Raw genomic sequence first — 23,392 nt, forward strand, 5'->3', positions numbered from 1 at the left:
TCGCCTCTCTCCGCCTGAGATCGCTGTTTTGGCCTCGTTAAGTTTGCAGATCGCTCTCCCTTGTAGGCTCCTTCGCTGAGCGCGCCTACTGGCGCACCTGCCTGCCACGCGGCCGTGGTGCTGAGCCTCCTCACCGGGCTGCAGCTTTCATGAGCCCGGCTGTGCAGGTGGACCCCGAGCGGCTGAGCAGGAAGCCTTATGTTGGCCATTTAGCCACCGGTTAAAAACAAAGGTCCTCAAAGGGTGCGGTGATGAAGAAAGTAAACTTAAATAACTTCATGAGTGTTGTTGCTGTGCTGCAGAAATCTGTGTTGGGGAGTTCTGACACATAGGGTGAGAACAGTGAACTTCTGTTGCCTGTCTTGATGGAGTTGGGCTGGTAGAGGTGGTTTCTTTAGTGATGTTTTTACCCCCTGTTAATGGTAGGTTGTCAGCCATGAAGTAGTGTGTCCATTAGTAGCATAAAGCACATTGTGCTGGAGAAATGATTGGAGAAGTGACTTTTCAGCAGCCAGAAGCCAGGACAGTAAAACAAAACCAGCATGAGGCTGTTTCTTTTGTAGTCTAACTGACATTAGCACAAAGCAATTAATTTTCAACTATGAATTTGGTTTATTTTTAGAGCACGGCTCAGTTGCTGAGATGCAGTTGCTGAATAGCTGTGAATATAAGTATGCAGCAAGTTTATCTTTCTTTTTTGCTTTTCCCCCTTCCAGGAAGCACACGAGGAGCATGATACTTCCACTGAAAACGCAGATGACTCTAACCATGATCCTCAGTTTGAACCCATAGTTTCCCTTCCTGAGCAAGAAATAAAAACTCTGGAAGAGGATGAGGAAGAGCTCTTTAAGATGTAAGTAGAGCACTTCTACGCATTATCTAACCGCTTATCATACTTAAGCTTGACTGTGTTGCAGGGAAGTTGGATGACTTGTTAGGAGTCTCTGTACGAAGCAGCAGTGTAAATTGGATGCTGTTTGCTGTAGTGGCAGAGTTTGAGCTGGGGAGGGCTGACAGCACTGCTCCCAAGGAACTGATTAAGGTCTGGAATAGCATGAAGGAGATGGCATCATGAATTTGGTTTTAATAGTGTCTCATTTAGCCTGAAAGAAAACATTAACTTGGGTAATAACTAAAGGTTTGAAGGTATGTGGTAGTAGTCTAAAACATATAGTGCAAAAGAAATGGAAGAGCAGCATGGGACCCAGGCACATCCCAGACAAAACTCTGTTTGGAACTAGTGTCTCTTGAGCAGATGTTTCCTTTCCTTTAGCAGTGTCTTAAGCTCTTCAGGCTAAGTCTGTGATCAGTGTTGACTGATCTCCCAGACTATTCCTGTTTTTCCCCTTTGGCACACTGGCATCTTGAAAAATTAAAGAATGATGTTCTAAAGCTGGTAAGCTGCACTGCGGTGCAGCACTAGGCTTCCCTTGTACCTGACTGAAGAGCAGCAATAACAAGGATTTGGGAGTTGGAAGGGAGTGATTCTAGAGGGTGAGGGGCTTTGTTAACAGTGCATCAAACACCAGGCTTGGAATTACACAAGAGCCTTAGTTTCAGGCTACTCAATTTTTTGAGTTAAAATTACTGCTGGCTGGCTGTAGCAGTTGTATTCCTAATGTAGGAACTCTATGAATAGCAAAAGCTGTTATTTATACGTTAATTAAAAATGCCAAATACATTCACTTCCCAAAGTGTGTTCAGAATATAATAAACCAGGGTAGATGTTAAAGAATTCCTCACAGCTTGCAAGTAAACTTCAGTGTGTGTCAGTTTCTGACACTGCATGCTGAATAAAAACAGTGGTCACAGAATCACACAGAATATCAAGCTGGGAGGGACCCACAGGACTCATGAAGTCCAACTCCTGGCTCCACACAGGACCACCCAAGGTTCTTGTGTGGCTTAAAAGCCATCTGCTGTACCATACAGCGGAAGTGTTGTTTCGATGAGCTGTTACGTGCAGGCTGACTTCTTATGTTCTTCCTTCTTTAAGGCGAGCAAAGCTGTTCCGATTTGCATCCGAGAATGACCTCCCAGAGTGGAAAGAGCGAGGAACTGGTGATGTCAAACTGCTGAAGCACAAGGAGAAGGGAACAATTCGCCTCCTCATGAGGAGGGATAAAACTCTAAAAATCTGCGCAAACCATTACAGTATGTTATGCACTGCTATACATGCTACTGTTTTGTGTTGTTTTTTTTTTTTTTTAATTAAGCTTGATGGAGCTTTGTACATTGAAAGTTAAGAGCCCAGTGGCTTTTAGCAGTATCTAGAGAATTGCTGCCTCTTAAAGCTAGTGTCCAACTTCCAGCAGACTATAAATACTGTCATTTCTTGCTCTGACCATAGAAGACTTGTATCAAAACATGAGTGCTCACCTTCATGAACAGAAGGAGGCTGTGGTTTGATGATGGCCTGCAGCATTGAGTATGAAAGCTCTTAGTTTTAAAGAGTGCTGATGTTTGAAGACACTTTGAAATTTAACTGGGATAGACACACACAGTGTCATTGATCCCAACAGTTTGTTGTTTTTTAATGGTCACAGAAAATGTGGACTTATGTAGTATCTTTGGAGTTAAGCTACATGCAGGTAGTTTGAAACAATTGCTTAATTTAACAATACAGATCTGAGGACAGAAGTGATGACTTATTTTTCTGTGGGCAAACCTTTACAGAAGGTCAAACAATCAGAGCACAGGTATTCCTGGCTTTGGGTGAAAGAAAAGGCAAATACGAAAGTAGCACAGTCCCTAACCAGTAACAGTAATCAACCTTTTCTTTAGGAAAATATCCACATAAACAGATGTTTTTCCTGGAAAAACTGCTTGCAGTATAGATTCCTTTACTGAATTTCTGGCAATGTGCAGGCAGACAAAAAGACCCTTTTCATTTTTTACAAGCATTAAGTGAAACAGTGAAATCCCATCTCTAAATTTATTTAAAAAAAAAAAAAAAAAAAAGTGAGTTGACTGTCTTTAGATTTCTTCTGAACGAAACACAAGAGCCAGGCATTGGGATGGGGGGAAGCAAGGAATGCACATGTCTGAACTGTGTGCAGTGGGAGAGGGCTGAGTGGTGTGAGCAGTAATGTTCAGACTCCCCCATTCAGTTGGGTTAAGTAACAGTGGTGTCTCGGAGGGAAGGGGCTCCATTTTGTGGGAAGGAGCAAAAGGGCTGGAAATGTGCTGTGTGCCTTTTACAGCAGTGCAGAATTTTGTGATCCCTGGTAGTAAAGCTCTCAGTGAGAGAGCAGAGAGCCTGATTAGATGACTAAGTGTAGGAATAGCTATTTTTCTCATAGTATACCATATTTTCAGTGTGCAAAAGAAAGGTCTTTCTCTCAGAGTGTCTTTTCTTCCTAAACCGTTTGACTGTTCCTAAGAGTTGTGCTTAATGCTTCCATCTCTCAGGTAAGTATAGAAGTTGTTTGTTTTGGGACAGAATTAAGATGCACTATAGTGAATCTAACACTTTTATACAGTGATGACATTGTGTCATTTTACTGGAGGATGCAAAGAGAAATATATTTGGATGCCACTGGTTTTTTTTATTTATCCATAAGTAATTCTCTATAAAATGCATTATGTAAGCAACAAAACCCTACAGATTTATGAAGGCTGGTGTGGAAAACGTGTATTATTGTGCTCTGTACCTCTTCTAATGCTTGCTTTTCAGTCACACCCCTAATGGAGCTGAGGCCTAATGCTGGGAGTGACAGGGCATGGGTCTGGAACACACATGCTGACTTTGCAGATGAATGCCCCAAGCCTGAGCTTCTGGCAATCCGGTTTTTAAACGCGGAAAGTGAGTGGACAGCTGCTGAACTTGTTGTACTGTACTCTGAATGCTGCTGCAGAACACTGTTAGATATGGTACCCTACCTAGAAGCTTTAGCTAATTGCTGCTTTCTCTGGGAGAAGTCAGTTACTATTTTACCAAATGTGTTGACGTATGGTGTAACAGCTAAATCTTAGTAATGTTTTCGGAGCTTTATGCCATAAGAACTTCTTAAGCTTAAGCTTTTTCATGCAAGCATAATGCTGACTGAGCAGATGATGGGTGACCAGACATAAGTCAGCCCTTCACGTATCTTTTGTGATGCTTGAGAAGGAGTTGTATTTCTTGAATTAGTTCACAGCTGCTTCTGAATTTCCTGTGGGGCAACAGTGACCTCGTGTGGTCAGTCGTGCCAAGCTGGCAGACCAGATTGCTGTTTCTATGGCTCTAGTGTTAAGTACCTTGACTGAGCAGACTAGCAATCTATTGTTGCTTGTATTCACTGTGTATGAACATTGTTTAGGATAACTTAGACCAAAACATAAGACAGATCATATTTCTCTAGCTATTGTAGTCAAGATTAACTTGAATTCGAGTCTTTGTCTCACAAGTACAGTACTCAAGCTTTATCTTTAGCACTTGTTGCTGAGACCCTAAGTTGTGTTGTGGTGTTCCTCTGGGGTGTAATGTAGTGAAGGGCCAGTAGTTCATAGCTAATCTTCAGTCTGCTGTGCATAGCTGTGTTAGGGTACCATTGTATTCTTTGTGGGGCGGGGGCAGCTAGGAGTCTTACTGACCACAGGGCAGTTCCTTCTGGAATCTTATTTGAAATATTTTGAAAGTGTGAAGAGGCTTTCTTAGATTTGCTGCTCAAGATCTGCACAAAAAAAGTGACTGAAAAACTTTGTGGAGCTTTTTGTATGATCTTAAGCTCAACCACTCTGTAAGTACCTACAAGTTTTGTTTACACAGCCACTGATTTTGAGGGAAGATACTTGAGAAACATTCAGTGTTGCAAGGAGTTAAAGTTAATGAAAAAGTATTCTGTCTTTACTGAAACAGATGCACAGAAATTCAAGGCAAAATTTGAAGAATGCAGAAATGAGGTAGACAAGAGAGCAAAAAAAGGTAAGGGTTAAGTCTTACATGTTGTGCCTCTTCTGTTTGCTGGTTATAGCCCCCAGTGCATCGTTGTGCTGGAGCAGACTCACTCTGTACCGAACTGCAGCCTTCAGTTCAGGTGCTTTTTTTGTCTGCAAGAGTAATCACTCACAGGCGTGATGAATGCCTTCTTTCTTGTGGAAGGCTGTTACAATTGCTATTGGGACATGGCTTTGCTTTTTCTTTTCTTTTCTTTTGTTTTTTTTTTTTTTTTTTTTTTTTTTTGAACTGCTGCAGAAGTGTTTTGGTTTATAATACTCAAGTGAACTGTGAGCACTCTAACCACAGTGATATTTTCTCCTCCTAGTTTCCCATCCTGAATTCCACAACTACGTAGTCATGGAAATAGAATGTTCAGTTCTAATACTTAATGTATTTGGAGTGGTAGAATGTCTTCACAGGTCTTTATTGAATAGCTTAATGCGTCACATTGTGTAATTGTCTGTTACAAGATAGCATATCTTGTGAAATAAACACCTCCATCTTCCTAAAGTACAGATTACAAGTAGTTGGCGAGCAACGCTTTTGATATTGAGATCAGAATCCTTCACTCTTAGGAACTGCCCGTCTGTCCCACTTCCAAAGTGGGGAGGTGGGGTCTTGGGGAGGCTGGTTTTCATTTGAGATGGACTAGAAGCTGGGACTTGGGAGATTTCCGTGTTGCATGGGGTCTGTTTCTGGTAGCATGAAAGCTGACCAAATGAGAAGTATTTCTCTGTCAGTACGGTTAGACACTCATCTAGTGATTAAAATATCCAAATGGTATTTCTTGAATTCTGACACTGGAAGGAATTAGTAAAGAAGAAACAGAATGAGTCACTTCAGTGCTCAGTGGAAAGTTGCTTTTGCTCTTTCTCTAAATACAGGTTGTCTCTCCTCCCTATCCTCTTTACCTTCCACCTTTACTGTTCCTCTGTTACAGGAAAATTGACTACTTCCTCTGTGTAACTTTTTTTTTTCCCTCATCAATCTTTTAGCAGGCACAGACAAAAATGACAGTGCCGATAAAGTTGCTGAAAAACTAGAGGAGCTTTCTGTAAAGGATGAGAGCAAAGAAGCTGAGAAGAAAGAGACCAAGGAAAATGAAGAAAAGCAATAAATCATCCTGGGCCTTGCAGTTTTTCTTTATATTTTTTCTTTTTTTTTATTTTTACAAGGGACTTTATAAGGAACTGAATTCAATGTTCAGGTTGTTTTTTCTAAGCTTTTGCCCTTTTGAAGATGTCTTCAGAAAATCCATTCCCCAGTCATGAAAATGTACTGTGCTAACTTTCTTTTCCATAGTGGAAACACTTATTTATGGTCATCCAAAAGAGTGAATAAAACAAACTTGAAACAGCATCAGAGGATAGAACTGAGTTTTCTATATGCTTTAAAGGCTTATGAATACAATTGTTTCACTGGGTGTCGAGATGCATGTTGTCCTACCCAGGCTAACTAGATGAACAGACTTTACGAACAGGGAAGATTAGGATGGCATGCACGTCTTCTGAAACTAATACAGCAATCCTTTCACATTCCTCTCTGCTCTTTGTTCCTGGGCAGGAAACACACCTGTGATTCTTGAAATGCAGCAGGTTTGTGACATTAGACAGTAGAGCATTCCTGGTGCACTATTAATGGTGTTCCATTGGACAGGGAAAATAAAGGGGGAGCAAACATTACGTGAGACCTGAGTATTATCTTCCTACTAGAAAACAAAATCTCAGCTCCACTGCTCATGAAAGTCATTAATGTTAGCAATGCTTGAGCCTAGCACAAAGCTGTAGCTGTGAACCCAGATCTTCCACAATGTGCTTCTTGCTGACTGAAGGCGGTATTGTCTCTATATTAAGATGCACGCAAAGAAGTCTTAAATGTTGGAGTACCAGCAGTCAGCATATTATAACAGTCACACTCTAAAATTTATAAGCCTTTGTTTTTGTGTTTTTTTCAGGGCCTTGGAGCTTAATATTGCTTTTAAGAATTGGGGAGGTGGTGACCTTACAGGATGCCTTCTGGGAGTCTGTCCCTCTTGAAGGGAGAAGTTCAGTTATTCTCTTAGGTGATCATGTACACACTGAAGGGGTACAACTCTTGCCAGTAATGAGCAAGTTGATCAAATCTTTTTCCTGCAAGCGTTAATTGCTTGCCAGGTTTCAAGTTACTGCTAGAGAGTAGGAGAAAATATATATTAAGTGATAAAACCAACACGATTTAAGTTGGATAGATTAATTGAATTTTGTTGTTAACCACTAATACAAGGTTAGTGTTAGATAGCAATGGAATTCTATGTTACTATTCTCAAACTATGAAAACTGAACAAAACTTGCTAAACTTTGTATGGTGTTAATATTGGCTAGTGAGACCTCTGTCTTCATAAAAAGGCTTTCTAAGTAGACTGGACTCTGCAATCTATCTGAGGAAAACAGACCTAAAAAAGAACGACTTGTGTTTCTGCTTAGTACTGCCTTTTATGCTACCGAACCAGTAGTCTTAAATGTGGAACTGCAACTAAGGTACTCACTTCATTCAAACAAAGTAATTCCTTTAGTGTTGTACACGTTCCCCTTCAAGTACAGCAGATATTAAAAGTCTGTTAATTAACAAAGATGGTCGAAAGGCAAAATAGGGTGTTCTTCAGTGTTTCTGGTTTGGAAATAACAAAGCAAAGCTCTTTTGAAGTACGTAGCATTTGAATGTAAAAGCCAAATTGTTATCCATGAGTCACTGTAAATTCTCTGATCTGATAATGTCAAACTGTGTCTAAATTGATAGAAATGACATTTAAAAATTTCAAAATAAATGTAAATTTTCATTTAAAGGATTTGCTGTTTATTTAAAGAACTGCTGGGAATGTGCTCTTGGCCTGTGGGGCAGATGGAGATGACAGAGCATGATGGAGGCAGCAACATGGGTGGATGTGGTTTCACTAGCATTGTGCAGAAGACAGGAGGAAGCATCATTTGCCTTAATATTCTAAGTGTTCCTGTCTTAATGTTTGCTTTAGTATTGACAAAGTCTATTTAACTGTATTACCTTCTTTCTCTCTCCCTTCCCCCCCCTTACCTGTGCATACTTAACTGATTTTCAGACGTTTCCCTTCCTGCTTAGGTTATGTATGTTTACAGTTCATGGATTGGTAACAAGTGATTTCTCTGGTTAGCACTTGGCTGAGGAACGTTCTGGTCCTATAGAGCTGGCTACTCAACAGCCTGGGGATGCCTTAAAGTTCTTCCAAACTGGACTTAGCTAAAATTACTATTGCTTTGAAATAGAAGGAAGGGGAATAACCCAGTGCTTCGCTGATGCCACCGAAATCTTCAATGATGTATCATTTCAGAGCCAGAAGATAAGGGGAAGAATTGTTCGTGTAACTTCTCAGCACTGAATTTAAGTACGGAGTATCAACGAGAGGTCTGCTGGTGAACGTGCAGCCTATAGCAGTCCCTCAATGCGAGTTGCATTCGTGGAAATACTTTTTGTTCATGTGAAGTTCAGGTTTGTGTGTACAGCGTTACAAACAAGAACCGGTGTTTTAAGCACAGACCGGGTCGTGGCCCAGTTCTGCAGTACACGTGAAGTAGCGCTAGCCTGCAAGCTCTTCTGGGGAATTTTATTTAGACCTGACTCGTGTGGGTGGCCAAAGCGCGCTCCTAACACGCGTCTTCTGCTTTACTGCGTGCTTCAACAGTCAGCGACCCGCGTCCAGCCGCGGCGGGGCGGAAGCCGCCCGAGCACAGCCCTGCTTCGGCTCGTCGCGCTGCTACGTGCGCCGGAAGGCTTTCAGCACCGCGCGGCACTCTGTAAAACGCCGAGCCGTTAGGCGCGGGGCGAAGGACCGGCCTTCTCCGGGCCGGGCGTTCGGTGCCGAGCAGCTGCCGGCCCCGCAGCCCCTGGCGCCCCGCCTCCGCCCGCCCGGCGCGCTGCAGCCGAGGCTCGTGGCAGCGCCCTGCCCCAGGCTGCCGCCGCTTCCCAGCGCCGCAGAGCGCCGGATGACGCCGCGGGGCAGAGCCCGGCTCTCGTGTAACCGCGTGCCTTCGGGCCGGTGCTCGCTCTGCTTTTCCACATATTCAAAGCCGACGCTTTCGGTTTTATTGCAAACTCTGCAAAGCTGAGAGCCCTCGTTTTATTTGAGTTTTTGCTCCCGCAGTTCTTCTTGTTCTGTTCCGAGCTCCGCCAGGCCCGCAGCGCCCGCCTCCCGTCCCGCGGCCCCGCGGTTCGGAGCAGCGCCGCGTCGGACGAGCCGAGCGCCCGCACCGCCCCTCCGAGCTCCTCGGCGCCGCCCCGCGCGGAACCCGGGGAGCGGCCCCGGCACGGGGAGCGGCCGCGCCGCGCTCCTCCCGCGCCGCCTGAAGGGGCGGCCGACATCCGCCGGGTGGGCCGCGCCGGGGGTGGGATTTCCTGTGCCGGAGGTCAGCCGCGGCCCGGCCCTCGCTGCTGCCGCCCGGCCCCGCTGTGCCCGCGTCCTCCCGGCCGCTCCTCCCGGCTCGGACTCGCTCAGTGATGTGTAAGCCACAGGATGCCCAGCAGCACCGGCAAGAGGTTTAAACCGACCAAATACATCCCCGTCTCCACGGCGGCCGCCTTGTTAGTGGGTTCGACGACTTTATTTTTCGTTTTCACGTAAGTACCACCGTGGGGGCCGGCGGCTCCCCGACCCCGCTCCCTTTCGGCCGCCGCCGGGCCGGGTTAGCGGCGCCAGAGCCGCCGGCCGTGCGTTCTTTATGTAACCGAGCCTGGAGCCCGAAGAGCTAACGGGTGCGTCGAGATTTGCTCGAGGGAAGGAGCGGGGGATGGGGGGGGGAATGAAACTTTTTGTTGCCCCCGTTTTCTGTCGCTCCCGCGTCCCCTCATGGCAGAGCGCAGTGCCGGCCCTGCGGGGCGGTGGTCCGGCCGTGCCGCCCAGCGCGGGGTTCGAGCCGCGGGTGGCTGCGCGGGTTCGGCTGTGCGGGGCTGTGCGGGCTGTGCGCTGGAGCGGCCGAGGGCTCGGTGTTGGTGTGCGCGTGGCCGCGTTTTTAACCTCCTTAAGTTGTGCCGTAAGGTAATGCTCGGCGTTTCACGGCGCTCCTTTCTGGTGCGGGTGTCGTGGCTCAGCATGCAGAGCGAAATGCAGATGTCGTTTTGCCAAGCGGTTTCTTAAATCAGAGCGGCGTTTGACGCCGAGCAGTGCTCTTGGCTTAGTGTGACGTGATTACTGGCTGCTGGCTTTAATGCCTCTCACGCTTAGGGATCGCCGAGCCCTTTCAGGATACCGCACCGTTTCAGCTGGTAGAACCGGTATGTGTATAAACCCATCCTTGTCATTGGGCTCCTCATCATGGCTGGGGCCTCGTGGGCACACGCAGCACACAAGTTGCCTTCGGCCACAAACTCGGCTCACAGCGTGCTGTGTTTATTCTGTTCACGTGGTTTCACAATCAGAAAAAGGGATCTTAATGCCGGCATTTTCCTGCACCTGGGGAGATGGGTGCATGCTGAGGTTGTCTCGGGAGCTGCGTGTTGCTTTTCATGTGACGCTCTGAACGTGTGGCTGTGATGGATGTGCTGCTGTGCAGCCCTTGGCTGTTAACCCTGCCATGGCAGCGGGGTGCCGCGGGGATGTCCCTGTCAGAATCTGTCGCTGTACGGAGGAACAGTTTGTAGTCTGTTACCAAATCTCAAACTTAATCCCGCTCTCTGTTAGCAGTGAATAATTACATGCAATATCAGATATTTTTAGGATATCTCCATATTGTAACTTGGCCTGTGCATCTTGGAATGTTAGTACTGTGTCAGAGACCATCCCAGACACACGTTCCGTGCTGCTGCCAAGCTGTGTCTGTGATGAAAATAACACTTAACTGAGCAACTGTTGTTAGGCAGTCTCTGAAGTCCTGTCCATTCAGAAATACTTGGACAGATCTGCACAGATTTGCTGTTGGTTTTTTTCATCCTGAGCAGTTTTAGTGATGTCTGTCCTTGGGAGCAAAGCATGCGGTGTGTGTACTGGTAGCATCTTTTCCTGGTGGGTTTTTCCTTTTGTTGTGACCCGTTACTTTAGGCTGTGCAGACTGCACTTTCCTGGTGCCAGCATGCACTGCTGCTGTTGGTACACACCCCAGTGGTGCAGCAGAGGAGGCACTGCCTGCTGCCGCTTCAAGCTCTGCTGCTCATATGAGCCTGCTTGCTGGTCGCAGCGCCGGAACTTTACCAGGTGATGATTTACTTGAGTTTCTGCTCATTTCTTGTTTGTGTTGTTGAGCTCCGAGGCCGCTCTGTCTGTTGAGGACCTTATCTATATGTAAGTGCATGAAACTGGCCAAAGGAGGGGATTCTCACAGCAGATTTTGGTGCAGATCGGCCCAGTGGGATGTCACAGACTCCACCAAATTCAGCATGTGGAAATGAATAATGGATGTTAATATATGTGGAAAAAGTGAATGATAATTTTAAAAACTGCTTACTGAGTAGGAGACAGCGTGCTTTCTGGGCACTGCACGAGTTCCTCAGTAGCTCTCTGAGCCTGCCTGTGTGCTCAGCCATGCACGGTGAGGGCCTTCTGCTGGGTGGAAAGCGCCCTGAGGCCAGGGCTGGCATCTAGGCAGCGTAATCTTTATTTGTAGCTGTGGGCCAAACAACTTTGCTAAATAGTAGCACCTGAAGGGAGTTTGAAATACATGGTGTGCACTGTGATGTCGTGGTGGTGTTGATCAGTGGTATGATGCATTAATTTGGGAAGGTTCCACGAGAGATGCTTCTCTATTCTTTTTCCTCGGCTGACTATCCAGCATTTGCTGTATCCCTGTGGTATTCCTTCTGGTTCTGTGAGGGGGAGCTGAGCTACTTAGCTGTTGCAGCGCTGCCTGGAAAAGCGTCTGAGAGCGGGTGCGTTGTGGGCCCTCAGCTCCCCTGTGCGCTCCTCTGATAATAAACAGAGCTGTGTGAGTAGGTGGTCTGGTTTGTCACAGTAGGGGAGTAAATGTGCATTAACTGTAAGCATTGCGAATGAATGCATACATAGTGCTATATATAATAATTAGGTTAATTTACTTACAGGAACAAATCAAATGGCATAATGAAGGAAGAATTCTGCTTAATGTTACCAGAATCCAGAGTGATTCAGCTGCAGCACATTGAGCTTTATTTCTTCCAAAACCTTTCTTCCTTTGTATTTTCATTAAGGATAACAGTGTAAACCATTCCAACCCAGTCTGGGCTCTTCTGCCTTGGATTGCTGGCTGCTGTGATATAAGCATTAGTGTGGTCATCCACAGAACCTGAATCTTGTCAACTTTCCAGCTTTACTTTCCAACTTTAGGTTGTGTAACTGCAGTATTAGTAGAGATGGCAACTTAGCTGTTAGTGAGCATTATGCTATAAAGCTTAACTTCACCCAGTGAACGATGATGCTGGAGCTGGTGATGCTCTTCACTGGTTCAAACTGTGCTACTTACTGTTGTTTCTATTGCCAGCATCCTCTCTATTTTAGCTTAGGTGCAGTGCCTGCATGTGTAGGTGCCTAAGGTTGTATGGAAAAACTGTGGCTTATTTTAGTCATGAAAATAAAGAAAACAAAGTTCTTCAGTCTTTTGCCGAATACAGTAGGCTATGAATTTCTGGTAATGGCCACGTTGTGACTTTTCTGCAGCATGCAGTCAGCTGGGCATTTTGGAAGCATGGCAGCAACACGGTGTCTGTAACAAAGACCAGGGTGCAATACTTTGATGCGATGGGAGTTGTGCTACTGTCTGTTGAGTTCTCCACCAGGATGGCATGGGTTGTTTTCTGGGTCAGGGGCACCACTGAAGTGAAAACTCATTCAGCCAGTGCTGAAGGTGAGACTTGAATTTTGCTTAGAAGTCACAATGAGACGTAATCATAGGGGTATGCCACAGACACACACAGCTGGCACTCTGATGGACCTTCTTACTAAACCACACTCTGCTGTTTGAAGCCTTAACCTATTTCTGATTATTATTATTATTATTACTTTTATTTTTTCACGTGCCAAACCAAGGCTTTCTGGCACTGGTGAGGAGCAGCTTCACGCAGGGTTTGTGCCAAGCCATGTGGATGGCACTGGAGAGAGTAAGAGTGTCCAAAAACGTGCATTGGTTTAATTAGGTGAATGTTATCACTGAAACAAACACTAATTTGGGAATTGTAATTTTCAGTGGAAAAAAGACAGGTATTTTTTAAAAATGTAAAACTAAGGAGAGATTTCAGCTTCCTTAGACAGTTTAACTTTGAAAGAGGTAAGGCTTTACCGACTGGCCATGTTTGTCAGCTTCTGAAAGGATGTTATTCTTGCTATGCCAAAGCAAAGGCCTTTTAGGCTGTGGCAATTTAATCTTGATATGTAATTTTATTCTATACTGTATCTAAAACTTGTCATAAAGGATTAAAAAAAAAAACACAAAAAGCAGGACAGGAGAATGCATTTAACTGAAGTGTGAGAAGTCTTTTTTAATCATTCCTCATGCTGAAAGGGAGCTGGGTTTTCTGGCTATAGCCAGGAGAATGTTATCATTGCTTCCACGGGGAGCAGCAGAGCTGACAGTACAGGGCACTTCTGTGAGCTAATACAGTTTTTTCCTCAAGGGAGGAAAAAATGGTGTTTATGTTCAGCAGGAATATTCTCTCCTCTTGTAGGAGAGAGGAGCTGTGTCTCATTGCGGGCGGTTGGCGGCTGGGTGCCTGCAGCGGGGCAGCGCTCTGCTCTGCTGCAGCCATCGCAGTGCCTTTGGAACGCTGCGTGCAGATCCAGGTTTGAAGCCCGAATAGGTAATGCAGGGAAAGCAACGTCCTGTCTGTTTTCCCTAGTGAGCAGAGATGGAGGATGTGGGTGTATGGAAATAGGGATGAGAGGCTGCCTGTGTTAGACCAGGGTGGGCCTTTCAGCCTTTGTACACGAATACACAAACAGCTTTTCTGTTTTTCTTTAAGGTCTTTTTTAGGATGCTATTTTAAATGCTATCCGTGTTTATCCAAATATGCTGCATATGTATCCTTTTATAAATAGAAGCAGGCTCTACAAAATTGTTCAGATGGTATGGGAGCTTACTTGGCTGTTAGCAGTGTAAACTGAGGGATGCTATTCCTCAAAACACAAAAAGAAATGAAGACAGACACATTTGGTGACCTTGGACTTGTGATTTTTGAGGTTCGCTACCTGAGGCAGTTGTTATTTGTACATGTACCTTTTTTGGTTAACAACTTATTCTGTTAGGTAGTACTTCTTAGCTGAAATCAACTTCAGGATCCTGTGGCACTGGAATCTCTGTGCGTGTTTTCATGGGATGTGTGATGGACAACCGGAACAAGAGCTATGAAGGGAAACCACAGATTTTGTTTAGCTTGCAGTGGGAGATGTCTGGAATAAAGCAATACAGTGGTATAGACTGGTTAAGGGCATGGAACAGATGCATGCTGGAATGGGGAGAGGCATCTTTAAAGCTGAATCAGTGTATTTCTGATTCCTTCCTCGCTGAGCCATGTGTAGCATTCAGTTGTGCCGGGCTGCCAGAGAACGGCCATCGCTTATTGCATGGCAGTGGGAGTGCCAATGAAGTTGGAAGGAAGAGGTGCAGGGACTGAAATAGTAATGCTGCTGCTTTTAGTGGAAATTTCTGTATTCATCTTTTGCAAAGAATGCCATAGGCTGGAAAACTAGTCATCCTGGTTCCTGTTTTGCTTTAGAAAAGGCAGTTTTGGGGATCCCAGTGTGGTGTTTGCTGTCGTTCATTTAAGTGAGTACACCACAACTGTGTGCTGCATTCTTCTTCAATGAGTAATCTATATCCAGAAAAACAATTTCTTAATCTCTAATTGTTCTTCTGTAGTTTCTAATGTAATTAGTTACATTTGCTTCAAAACTGTCCAAAGTTCCTAAACTTCTGAGCTCTCGGCCTGTTACACAGGCAGTGGTGGGTTTGTGGATGCTACAGAATAAACAGCACAGTAACAGAGATATTGCAGTGGTTACCATGGTTTTCTGTTTGTGAACCTGTAAGTGCAGAATTTGTTGTCCTCAAATGTGAAATCATGAAATATCTTTCATAAACACACGCTGCTGTGTTTTGATACCTAGAAGGGGCGGTGGAGCCATGTGCAGAACACGAGAACCCTTGAGTTTTAGACCTGAAGCTGAACACCAAAGCAGTTGTTTGCAGTGTACGTGTGCACCATTTTAAAATGCTTTTTAATCCTGTATGAAGTCACATAATTTGGAAGTGCTGCCCTTTGGCAACTGGATGTAAGTTCTATGGAGCAAGGTAGCAGTATTAAGATGGGATGAACGAGAAATGAAGATTTTTGTCAAGCTGCACATGAGATGATGCCATTGTTTTTTGAAGGAAAGAGCTCATGGAAGCTGACCAGCCAGTAAGTGCCTTGAAAAGAAGGTCCATGTGTGCCATTCTGAAGTGACTGCTCTCCAGGAGTCCTGGGTACAGCCTCAGACTGAATTAATAGCAGAATGGTCTTAAATGAACAAATTAATGTGTAAGTTGGAGCCTGACAAAACAAAGTTGAAACTGCCTAAATGTGTAAGGGCTATCACAAATAAAGTCAGACAGAGCCTTATTCTCCCAAGATTCTCAAAACTAAATTGGCATTTACATTAGCTCTCTTTCATGTTTTCGGGGAAATAATGCAGTGTAATATCTGTATCAACACAACTTAAGTACGGTGTTGGGAATACAAATGCGTGGACGTTTTTATAAACAAGTATCATTGTAATTTAAATTCACATCAATCACAGAAGTGCTTTGAAATGAAAAGGTTCAGCTTAAAACTTTTGTAGCTACTCCTGCTGGGGGAAGGCAGGTTTTTCCTTCTGGAAAAGCGTTTCCTTGCTATCGGAAGTTATTTGGTATTATTTTAATTGCTCATAAGCTCCTTTTCGATTTTTATTTATTTATTTACTTTCCTCACGAGTGGGATCTCATTTTACGTGCTCAGCTTTCTCTGTAGATTCCTTCCCTAGCAGTAGGCCTCTCCAGGTGTGCCAGGACCAGCAGCAGCGCTGCTCCCTCAGCAGGCAGCCCACGCCGTGCTGCAGCAGGGCTTGCAGGCGGCCCTGGGCCAGCAGCTGCTGCGCTGCAGGGCGGGAGGTGGAGGTCGGTGTGGGCGGAAGCTTGTTGGCTGTCTTTAAGAGCTTAATGGTTACAATGTCATGCTTAAACTTTCATTTGTATGTCATTCCACATGGGTAAGTCCTTTTGCCAAACAGTATTTCTTGCGCTGTGTTCCAAAGGCCAGTGGGATTGAGCTAAATCTGTGGTTCAAGAGCTGAAAAATTAATGATTTCTTTTCTAGCCTGCTGTGTTTGATCTATAATTCATATCTGGTAAAATGAGAAATGGGCTTTTGAGTTAGCCATTGTTTCTCCATTTACTAGCTGGGTGTTTGTGGTGGTGTTTTTAATTCATCCCTCACAGGATATCGGGGTGTGAATTTCGGGCCATCGAGTGCACCTGAAGGAGGAGGCTGTTCAACCCACTTTTTCTTCATCTGTCATCATCTTTTGTTTTGTTTTGTTTTATCCCTGTGATATCTGCCTCCAAACGACACAGCTGTTGTAGCACACGGCTGCACGGCCCTTGATTTTTAACGTTGCTATAAGAGCAAAGGATTCAGGGTTATGAGATACAGAGAAACATCTGATCCTGTCTGTTGAGCTGGGATGGTTTGTGTGGGTTGATGCAACAACTTTTCCGTGTTGAAACTATCCTCTCCAAAGGGGTTGGCCAAGGCCTGTGTCTTCCTACCCACCAAGTTCTGCATTCTTAGTCTGAATTCACTTGATTCATAAACACAAGCGGAATTTGTTCTGGTGAACAGGGAGAGAGGTCTGTCAGCTTGCCAAGTAATTGTCCTTGAATGCAGTGGAGCCCTGTTAAGTGGAATGGTGCCCTTTTTTTTTTTTATTTTATGGTGATGAATATGCTTGTTCTTTTGTTTGCTTTTTTCAGAGTGATGCTATTTATTTTTCTTGCTTAAACTGCTTTGGAAATGAGGAAAAGATATTTTAGTGTAAATCCACTTGGCTTGCAAAAAAGCATCTCATCTTGCCAGCTTTCTTCTTAGTTCCTATAGAATTACTGTTCTGTTGGGCTGCTTCGACCATGGTATATGTTGTAATATGTCTCCAGAACAGTGTACTGTGCATGCACGATGGGTGGATTCCTGCATGTCTGATGAAGCATTGATTCTCCGTGCTTGTGAGTCCTGCCAACACTTCAGTTAGGAAACTTAAGGTTTTAATGTACATTCTGTCTTTTAGTCCCAGTTTGGCCTCATCTTTTGGAAGACATTTCTCTGGAACAAGTCATGATGTACCAGGATTTTTTATAACATAATAAAAAAAGAGAGTTTATACTGAGAAAGTTAATTAAACAGTCTGCTTATAATTCATATTTCTCCCTTGATGTCCTTTCTCACTCTTGCTTACCGTTCCTGTTCAGAAACTCAGTGAAGGTGTATTAAAATAATTAAAAAGATGGGATTAAAACATGCTTCTGATCTGACGTGCCACTTAAAATCTCACTGCAAAGTGATTATTCCTGGGTATTCACCTGACTTGGTTTAAATCCCTGGGAGGGCTGTTGATTGCCCCAGCTGACTGCATTACTTCAGCTGTGTCCATCATCCTGCACTTCCTGGGCTTTACCTTCTGAAAGAGGACTGAACTCTCCCTTGCCCAAGGTCCAGATCATGTTCTGTGACAGGATGACGACCTTTTCAACAGAAAGTAAAATAGAATTTTTGAACTTTGCTCTTGGAAATAACTGAATCCTTGTGGTTAGGACCATAAGGAGAAAGAAACATTTTGCTTGGAGGAGAGAGCTAGCAGGAAGACTTCAATCCAATAGTTAATTTAGCGAAGTGATTTAGGATGGAATATATCATACAGCACTGCTATATATCCGCACGCTGTGCCATCAGCAGATGCCTGGACATGCTCTCATCCGCTGGTTATTGCGGATATGCTCATTCCAGTGGCTGGTAGTCTTTAGATGCTCCATTCCTCAGTTTTCCATCTGGACTTTGTAATTTTCATGACTTACTCCAGAATTCAGGCACCCTGGACCAGACCTGTTTGGTGACAGTTTGGCATCGCTCCCCTTGCTGTGGATGATCACCCCATCAGGAACTGCACCGCTGCGATGACAGTTTGCTGGAAACCATGCACAGATTCAATGGAAGTTGGCTGAGCCCCAGCTCCACAAATTAGTGGTCAGAAGAGACTGTAGGGCACAAGTCTATGCAATTTGTAGTGTTGTCTTGATTCTTTTCTTAATTAAAGCTTTAAAAAGTGTGTCAGCAGAGTGCCAAGGACAAGAAATGATCAGCTCAAACATTTCATTGCAACAGATGATGCTGTTCCATATTCTCACAGGAGCATGGCACTTGAATACAGCAGTTATTTTTTTGTCACTTTTGTTCACTTTACGGTCATCAATGCTTTGAAATACTGTAAATAGTCTTCATAACAAATTCTGGTTTTTGCTTTTTTTTTCCCCTTCTCAATTCCTTAAGTTTTTTTTCCCAAATTCTTTTAAAGAGTAGCGTCTGAATGAATTTAAAGCCAGAGAAAAACAATTACACTTTTTCTTAGCTGCTTTTTTTCTGTAAGGCTGCTTTCTGTGAGGTTTCTCTAACATGTAAGGAAGCACAGTTGCTTGCAATTCTTCAAAGATCTAGTGAGGATTACTAGAATCTGCCTGGCTAACTTCAGGTGAGATCATCTGTATCCTTTTACTGTTGTTCTTAAGCATCAAGCTTTTGAGTTGCTGCTTCCTCAGTGCTCCATGTGTTACTGCTCCATCCCAGCCTTCAGTATGGCACTGCAAGGGAAGGACATGGCAAGATGGAAGCGTGGAAGGTCAGAGCTGGTGATGACAGTAATCTGAGAACTGCACCTCTGCTTAGGTTTAAGTGTTTCCTATAGAGTTGCTATTTTATGGCCTCAGATTTTGGATGTGTTCTCTGTGGTAGGATTGTGCCACATGCTGGGGCCATCACTATAAAGCAAGTGTCAGGACCCCATGCTGTTCCTGAAAAGTGTTTTGCACACTCAACTTGATTCTTTCATTCCCAACCCCTCTGCCTCCTCCTGTCCCCCTGAGCAGCACAAGAGGAAGGGGAATAGAGGTTGCAGTCAGTCCTCAGCAGCTCCTTCTCACACCTTCCCCTGCTCTGCTGTGGGCTCTCCCGGCTGCGGTTCCTGTCAGGAGAACTTGCTTCTATGTGGGCTTTTTTCCAACATGCAGAGTAAGGCTGAGAGCCCTTTGTGGAGAACACTAGGATGTGAGCTTAGCTGTAGGTAATGCAGTTCTATTTATGTAAGAATTTTTATATGCGGAAAGAGACAGTGAGGCAGTGGGAGTGGTAGAACAAAACAAGAACAAAACAAAGCCCTTCTGACCTTCTTCATCCTCGGTGGAGCCATCCAGGTCAGTCAAACAAGGAGGAAAACAAATTTTCTTAATTCTTTCTGTAAATCAACCTTTTTTTTTTTTAGTAGCTCTTACCAGCACCCTCTCCAGAGAAGCCGTCTAATGTGAATGCGCAGTGATGGCTCACAGCTCTCTGAGCTCCTCAGAACTTCCACTGTGATTCAGTGAGTCATGTAAACGTGACTTGTTCAGATGTGACTCAAGTATCCTCCGTGTGCCTGGGCTCCTGAGTCGCTGCTCTGTCACGGGCTGGGGGCTGCCGGCATCCAAGCTGGCTGTTCCCTTCATGGACAAGACATAAGGAGATGGCCGTTCTCCCTTCTTAGCGCCTGCTGAACGCTGGGTTTCGGTTACAAGGCTGAACTGTGGAACAGACCTCCCAGAGAACATCTCTGCCCTCTGGGGCCAGGGAGCAGAGCTGAGAGCTGCGAGGCTGCTTGTGGAGAAGTCCGTGTAGGTGGGGGGACAAAACATGAGACAGTTAACACATTTTCTGGGGGAGTGTTTGAGTAGCTTTGGCAGCTCTAACCTGCTGTTGGAGAGTACAGAGGACTGGACAAGGAGGAGTGGTAATCAGTTAATGTCAGGAAAACCGGCTAGCTCAAAAATTCTGTGAAAAATTGAGCTTCCAGAGCAGAAATACTAAAGCTCCAGCTTAGTTTGTAGGGTATTTCATTTTCTTTTCTCCTGCCCTGAGGCACTCCACCATAATTGCCTTTGCTCATGCTGCACCTGTCAGGAGCTGACAGTGTTGGGCTCCAAACCCGGACGGTGTGACAGCGGTGTGTTTCACCCTGCCAGAGTGGAGCTGGCGCATGTCCATCCTGTAGGACTTGTCCCAGCCTGCCAGCTTTTCTTCTTCCCACTGCAGAGATAATGCCAAACTGCTTTTTAACTATTTTCCCTTTGGCTCATCTCCCCCATGATGAAGTTTGAAGTGATTTCTGCATTCCTGGTATAGATACGCGAGCAAGGCTTCTTGGTAATTTTTTTCTGGTGCCAAGAGACTTGGTGGGACTGCCCAAGCCTTCTGGTGAACGTTGTGTGCAGGGGTAGCTATCAGTGGGCACACTTGGCTGTAAAACACAATCTGCATGTAGACACAAGCTGGAACACTTATTGTAGACAGTTTATCATTGCTTGTGGTGAGTTTACTGTGGTACCAAGAGAAAACAAGTACTGGAGAAAGGCATTTACAGGTTTGATCTGAACATCTCTTTAATGAGAACTACTCAGCTGGTTTTCACTGGACGAGATATGCAGAGGTCCTATTGCAACAGGGCCCCCCAGGATTGACTTGTTTTAAAGATGACTGTTGAGTATAGCCAGATTCGCCCTGTGTACCTGTACACCTCTTGAAAATACCAACTTCTTCGCAAGCATTCTGGAAACTAGGGAAAGTCTGCTGTGGCATTCTGGATCTTTTTTGAACACTTTGCTTTTTTAATGTGGTTTCTGAGGAAATTAGACTTTGTTATGTTAGTCTGCCTTTCTTCTGTTCTGAACTTGTAAATCCATTGCTTATTTTTTTTCAAATTCAGTAATAGCACTGAAATCATTAAGATGATAAAGAAGTGTGATGCATGAACAATAATTAATATTAATAATTGTTTCTTTCCACTTGAGGGAATGAATTGCATGTAAAATCAGCAGTTGCATTTGGTCGTATCTTCAAATTTGCCATCCTGGTCAGAGAACTGTTCAGCCAGACCCCAGCTGTGTTTTCCCTTGTTTACTTTCTAGGGGGACATGAAGAGAAACTGAAAGAAGAGTTTCTTCAGGGGTAATAGATAATATTCTGATGGAGGATTTAGTGAAGTTTTCTATATGTATCCATACAGAGGAAATTTATGAAGGAAGAAGTCATAAAAACGTGAGCAGTGATTGCAGAGGGGGTTGGGATGGTGTTACACAAGGACACAGGATGCGTATCCAGGAAAGGCATTTGTTCATCTGTGCATGAAATATGTTGTTTCATCTTAATATAGACAAGTTCACAGATCTCCTGCTTGTATAATGAGAAGAATCGTGTTGGGTGTAAACCCATTTGAGTGTCCTTTTTTGGGCTCCTTTAAAAATACAGAAGAACTGTTTTTAATGCCTGTATTTATTTTGGTACAGTGTACAGACTGCTGGAAATATGTTTATAGCACAGTCTAATGAGCTGAGGCTCATCTCTAATATTCCACTGCCTCATAGCTGGATAGAAAAAGCTGATGCTCTCTAAATACGTATTTGTGTCAGACACTGGCTTCCACTAACAGTTAATGCTGTGAGGAGCTGCCTATCTAATACCACCCAAACTAAGAGTTTGGGCAACAACTGCTCCTAAGCATATGATAGAGAATGATCCCAGTTAATGCAGCGTTGGTTGACTTCTGCAGCAGTTAGATTCATCAGCGCCTGCTCTGTGTTCTCTCTTTAGTGAACATCACCATTTCTATTAGTTCACTGGTGTTCAAGCTTGATGACCTCATGCTGAGAAGCCATTTCAATTTGCAGTCTACCTGTGAATTACTAATTCCAGGTCAGCCTTGAGACTGGTTAATGTTTTAGATGCAGGAAACCTGGTTATATGGAAATAGCGTTACTTCTATTGGAACAGAGGTACAACTCTTCCTGGACCAAATTTATGTGATGTGAGTATGCTGTTCTTCAGCGTGCCAGTGGATTTTCTTCCCACTTTAAATGCAATGGTTTTAGTTTCTTCCCACTTCTTTTCCAAGAGGAAGGACATTTTTACTGATGCACAATTACTTATTTCATTAACTGGGAGACAGTTTTGGAAACTGCATTTTTAAATAGGAATGTCTTCCACGGTACAGGGAATAATATTCAAGTCTAAAATAAAATAGAAGTATATTTTGAAACACGACTGTGCTGATCATTGAACAGAGAATAGTGCAGTTGGAGTTGTTTGTGTCAAACTTGCTTCCTGAAGTCACAGTTGGTTCCCAAATGTTTGTGAGAGCCATTCTGCAGCATCTGCTCTGCCTGTCCATTGAACATCCCCTTGTTCCTGTTGTCCCTGGGTTGCCAGGGGTCAGCACTCACTCTTGCTTTTTCTCTAGGCTCGCACTGCTGAACTTGCCGCCCTTTCTCCCTGAAATTGGATGATACTGAAAAGCTGTCATTCTCTTTCCTTGCACTCACAAATCTGAAGACCACCACAGATGCTAACTTTTCTTGCTGTTGGTGCAGCTTGTGTTGGCAGAGACGGAGAAGTTTTAGAAGGAACTGAATGTTTTCCAGTGTGCCTCTAAAATCTCATGTTTGCTTTTAAATGTTAGCAGACAAAAAGCTCCTATTAGTTATGATCTCCTTAGGCTTTCTGGAGAAGAGAATTGATTTAGGGTCTGGAGCAACTTCTCTGTGTTTTGGCCACTCTGCTTACTGTGAGTAGTAGCTAAATCCTGAATTGCAACACAGAGTAGGCATTTCAAACGATTCACAGTTTTTGGAAACACTGGTATCATGCCATGACAGTGTTCTAGAGAGCTACTTTTTTGAATTACAACTGGAACTGGAGTAGTAGCTCTTTTAGCACATAGGAAAGTGGCTGCCAGGAATATATTGAATACCTGAAGCCCAAATTGAATATATTTAGTCTAGCTGGCTTATGGAATAATTTGTTAGCGAAGCATAAAAATTCTATTGGAGCGAACTCAGCTTTTGCTTTTGAAGAGCATTTCAGTTCTTTATTAACAGGTTGAAGATTGTTTAAATGGTTTCATTGGAGAGTGAGGAGGGAAGGTGTCCTTGTTCTGTTACAAAACTCCAGCAGATGCCAACAACTGTCTGGTTGGGGCTGTGACTGATCTAAGTTGTTCTTGCTGTCTGTAGAGAAAACCTGCTTAGGAGGAGAGAGCAAAAAGGTGGATTTCAGCACTTTGGTCACTGTTTTGGGTCTTCACTGTGCATTGGCAGTTTCAGAATGGAAATGGGATTTGGCTTCCCAGGGATGATGCCTGAGGAACCTTCCTTTGAAGGCCTTGGTCAGCAAGAGAGGAAACCTATCCTGTTGCATCCC

At 44.2% G+C, this 23,392-nt stretch overlaps 2 protein-coding genes across 3 annotated transcripts in view; both read left to right on the top strand.

Moving 5' to 3' along the window:
• Window positions 1-251: 251 nt before the first annotated feature.
• Window positions 252-6,038, top strand: RANBP1 (RAN binding protein 1; the record flags this gene model as incomplete). Its single annotated transcript, XM_079543646.1, has 6 exons — window positions 252-260; window positions 717-853; window positions 1,997-2,154; window positions 3,677-3,805; window positions 4,841-4,906; window positions 5,917-6,038. 6 exons carry the CDS (start codon window positions 252-254, stop codon window positions 6,036-6,038), a joined length of 621 nt encoding a protein of 206 aa, XP_079399772.1.
• Window positions 6,039-9,440: 3,402 nt separating this feature from the next.
• Window positions 9,441-23,392, top strand: part of ZDHHC8 (zDHHC palmitoyltransferase 8) — a gene marked incomplete at both ends in the record, with an annotated part of 82,323 nt that continues 68,371 nt past the window's right edge. For both annotated transcript variants that reach the window (XM_079544097.1, XM_079544098.1), the window contains one exon: window positions 9,441-9,544. In XM_079544097.1, coding sequence (XP_079400223.1) covers window positions 9,441-9,544 — 104 coding nt within the window. The remainder of the gene's footprint in view (window positions 9,545-23,392) is intronic.

The sequence above is a fragment of the Tetrao urogallus genome (genome assembly GCF_951394365.1).
Source record: "Tetrao urogallus genome assembly, chromosome: 17".
NCBI lineage: Eukaryota > Metazoa > Chordata > Aves > Galliformes > Phasianidae > Tetrao > Tetrao urogallus.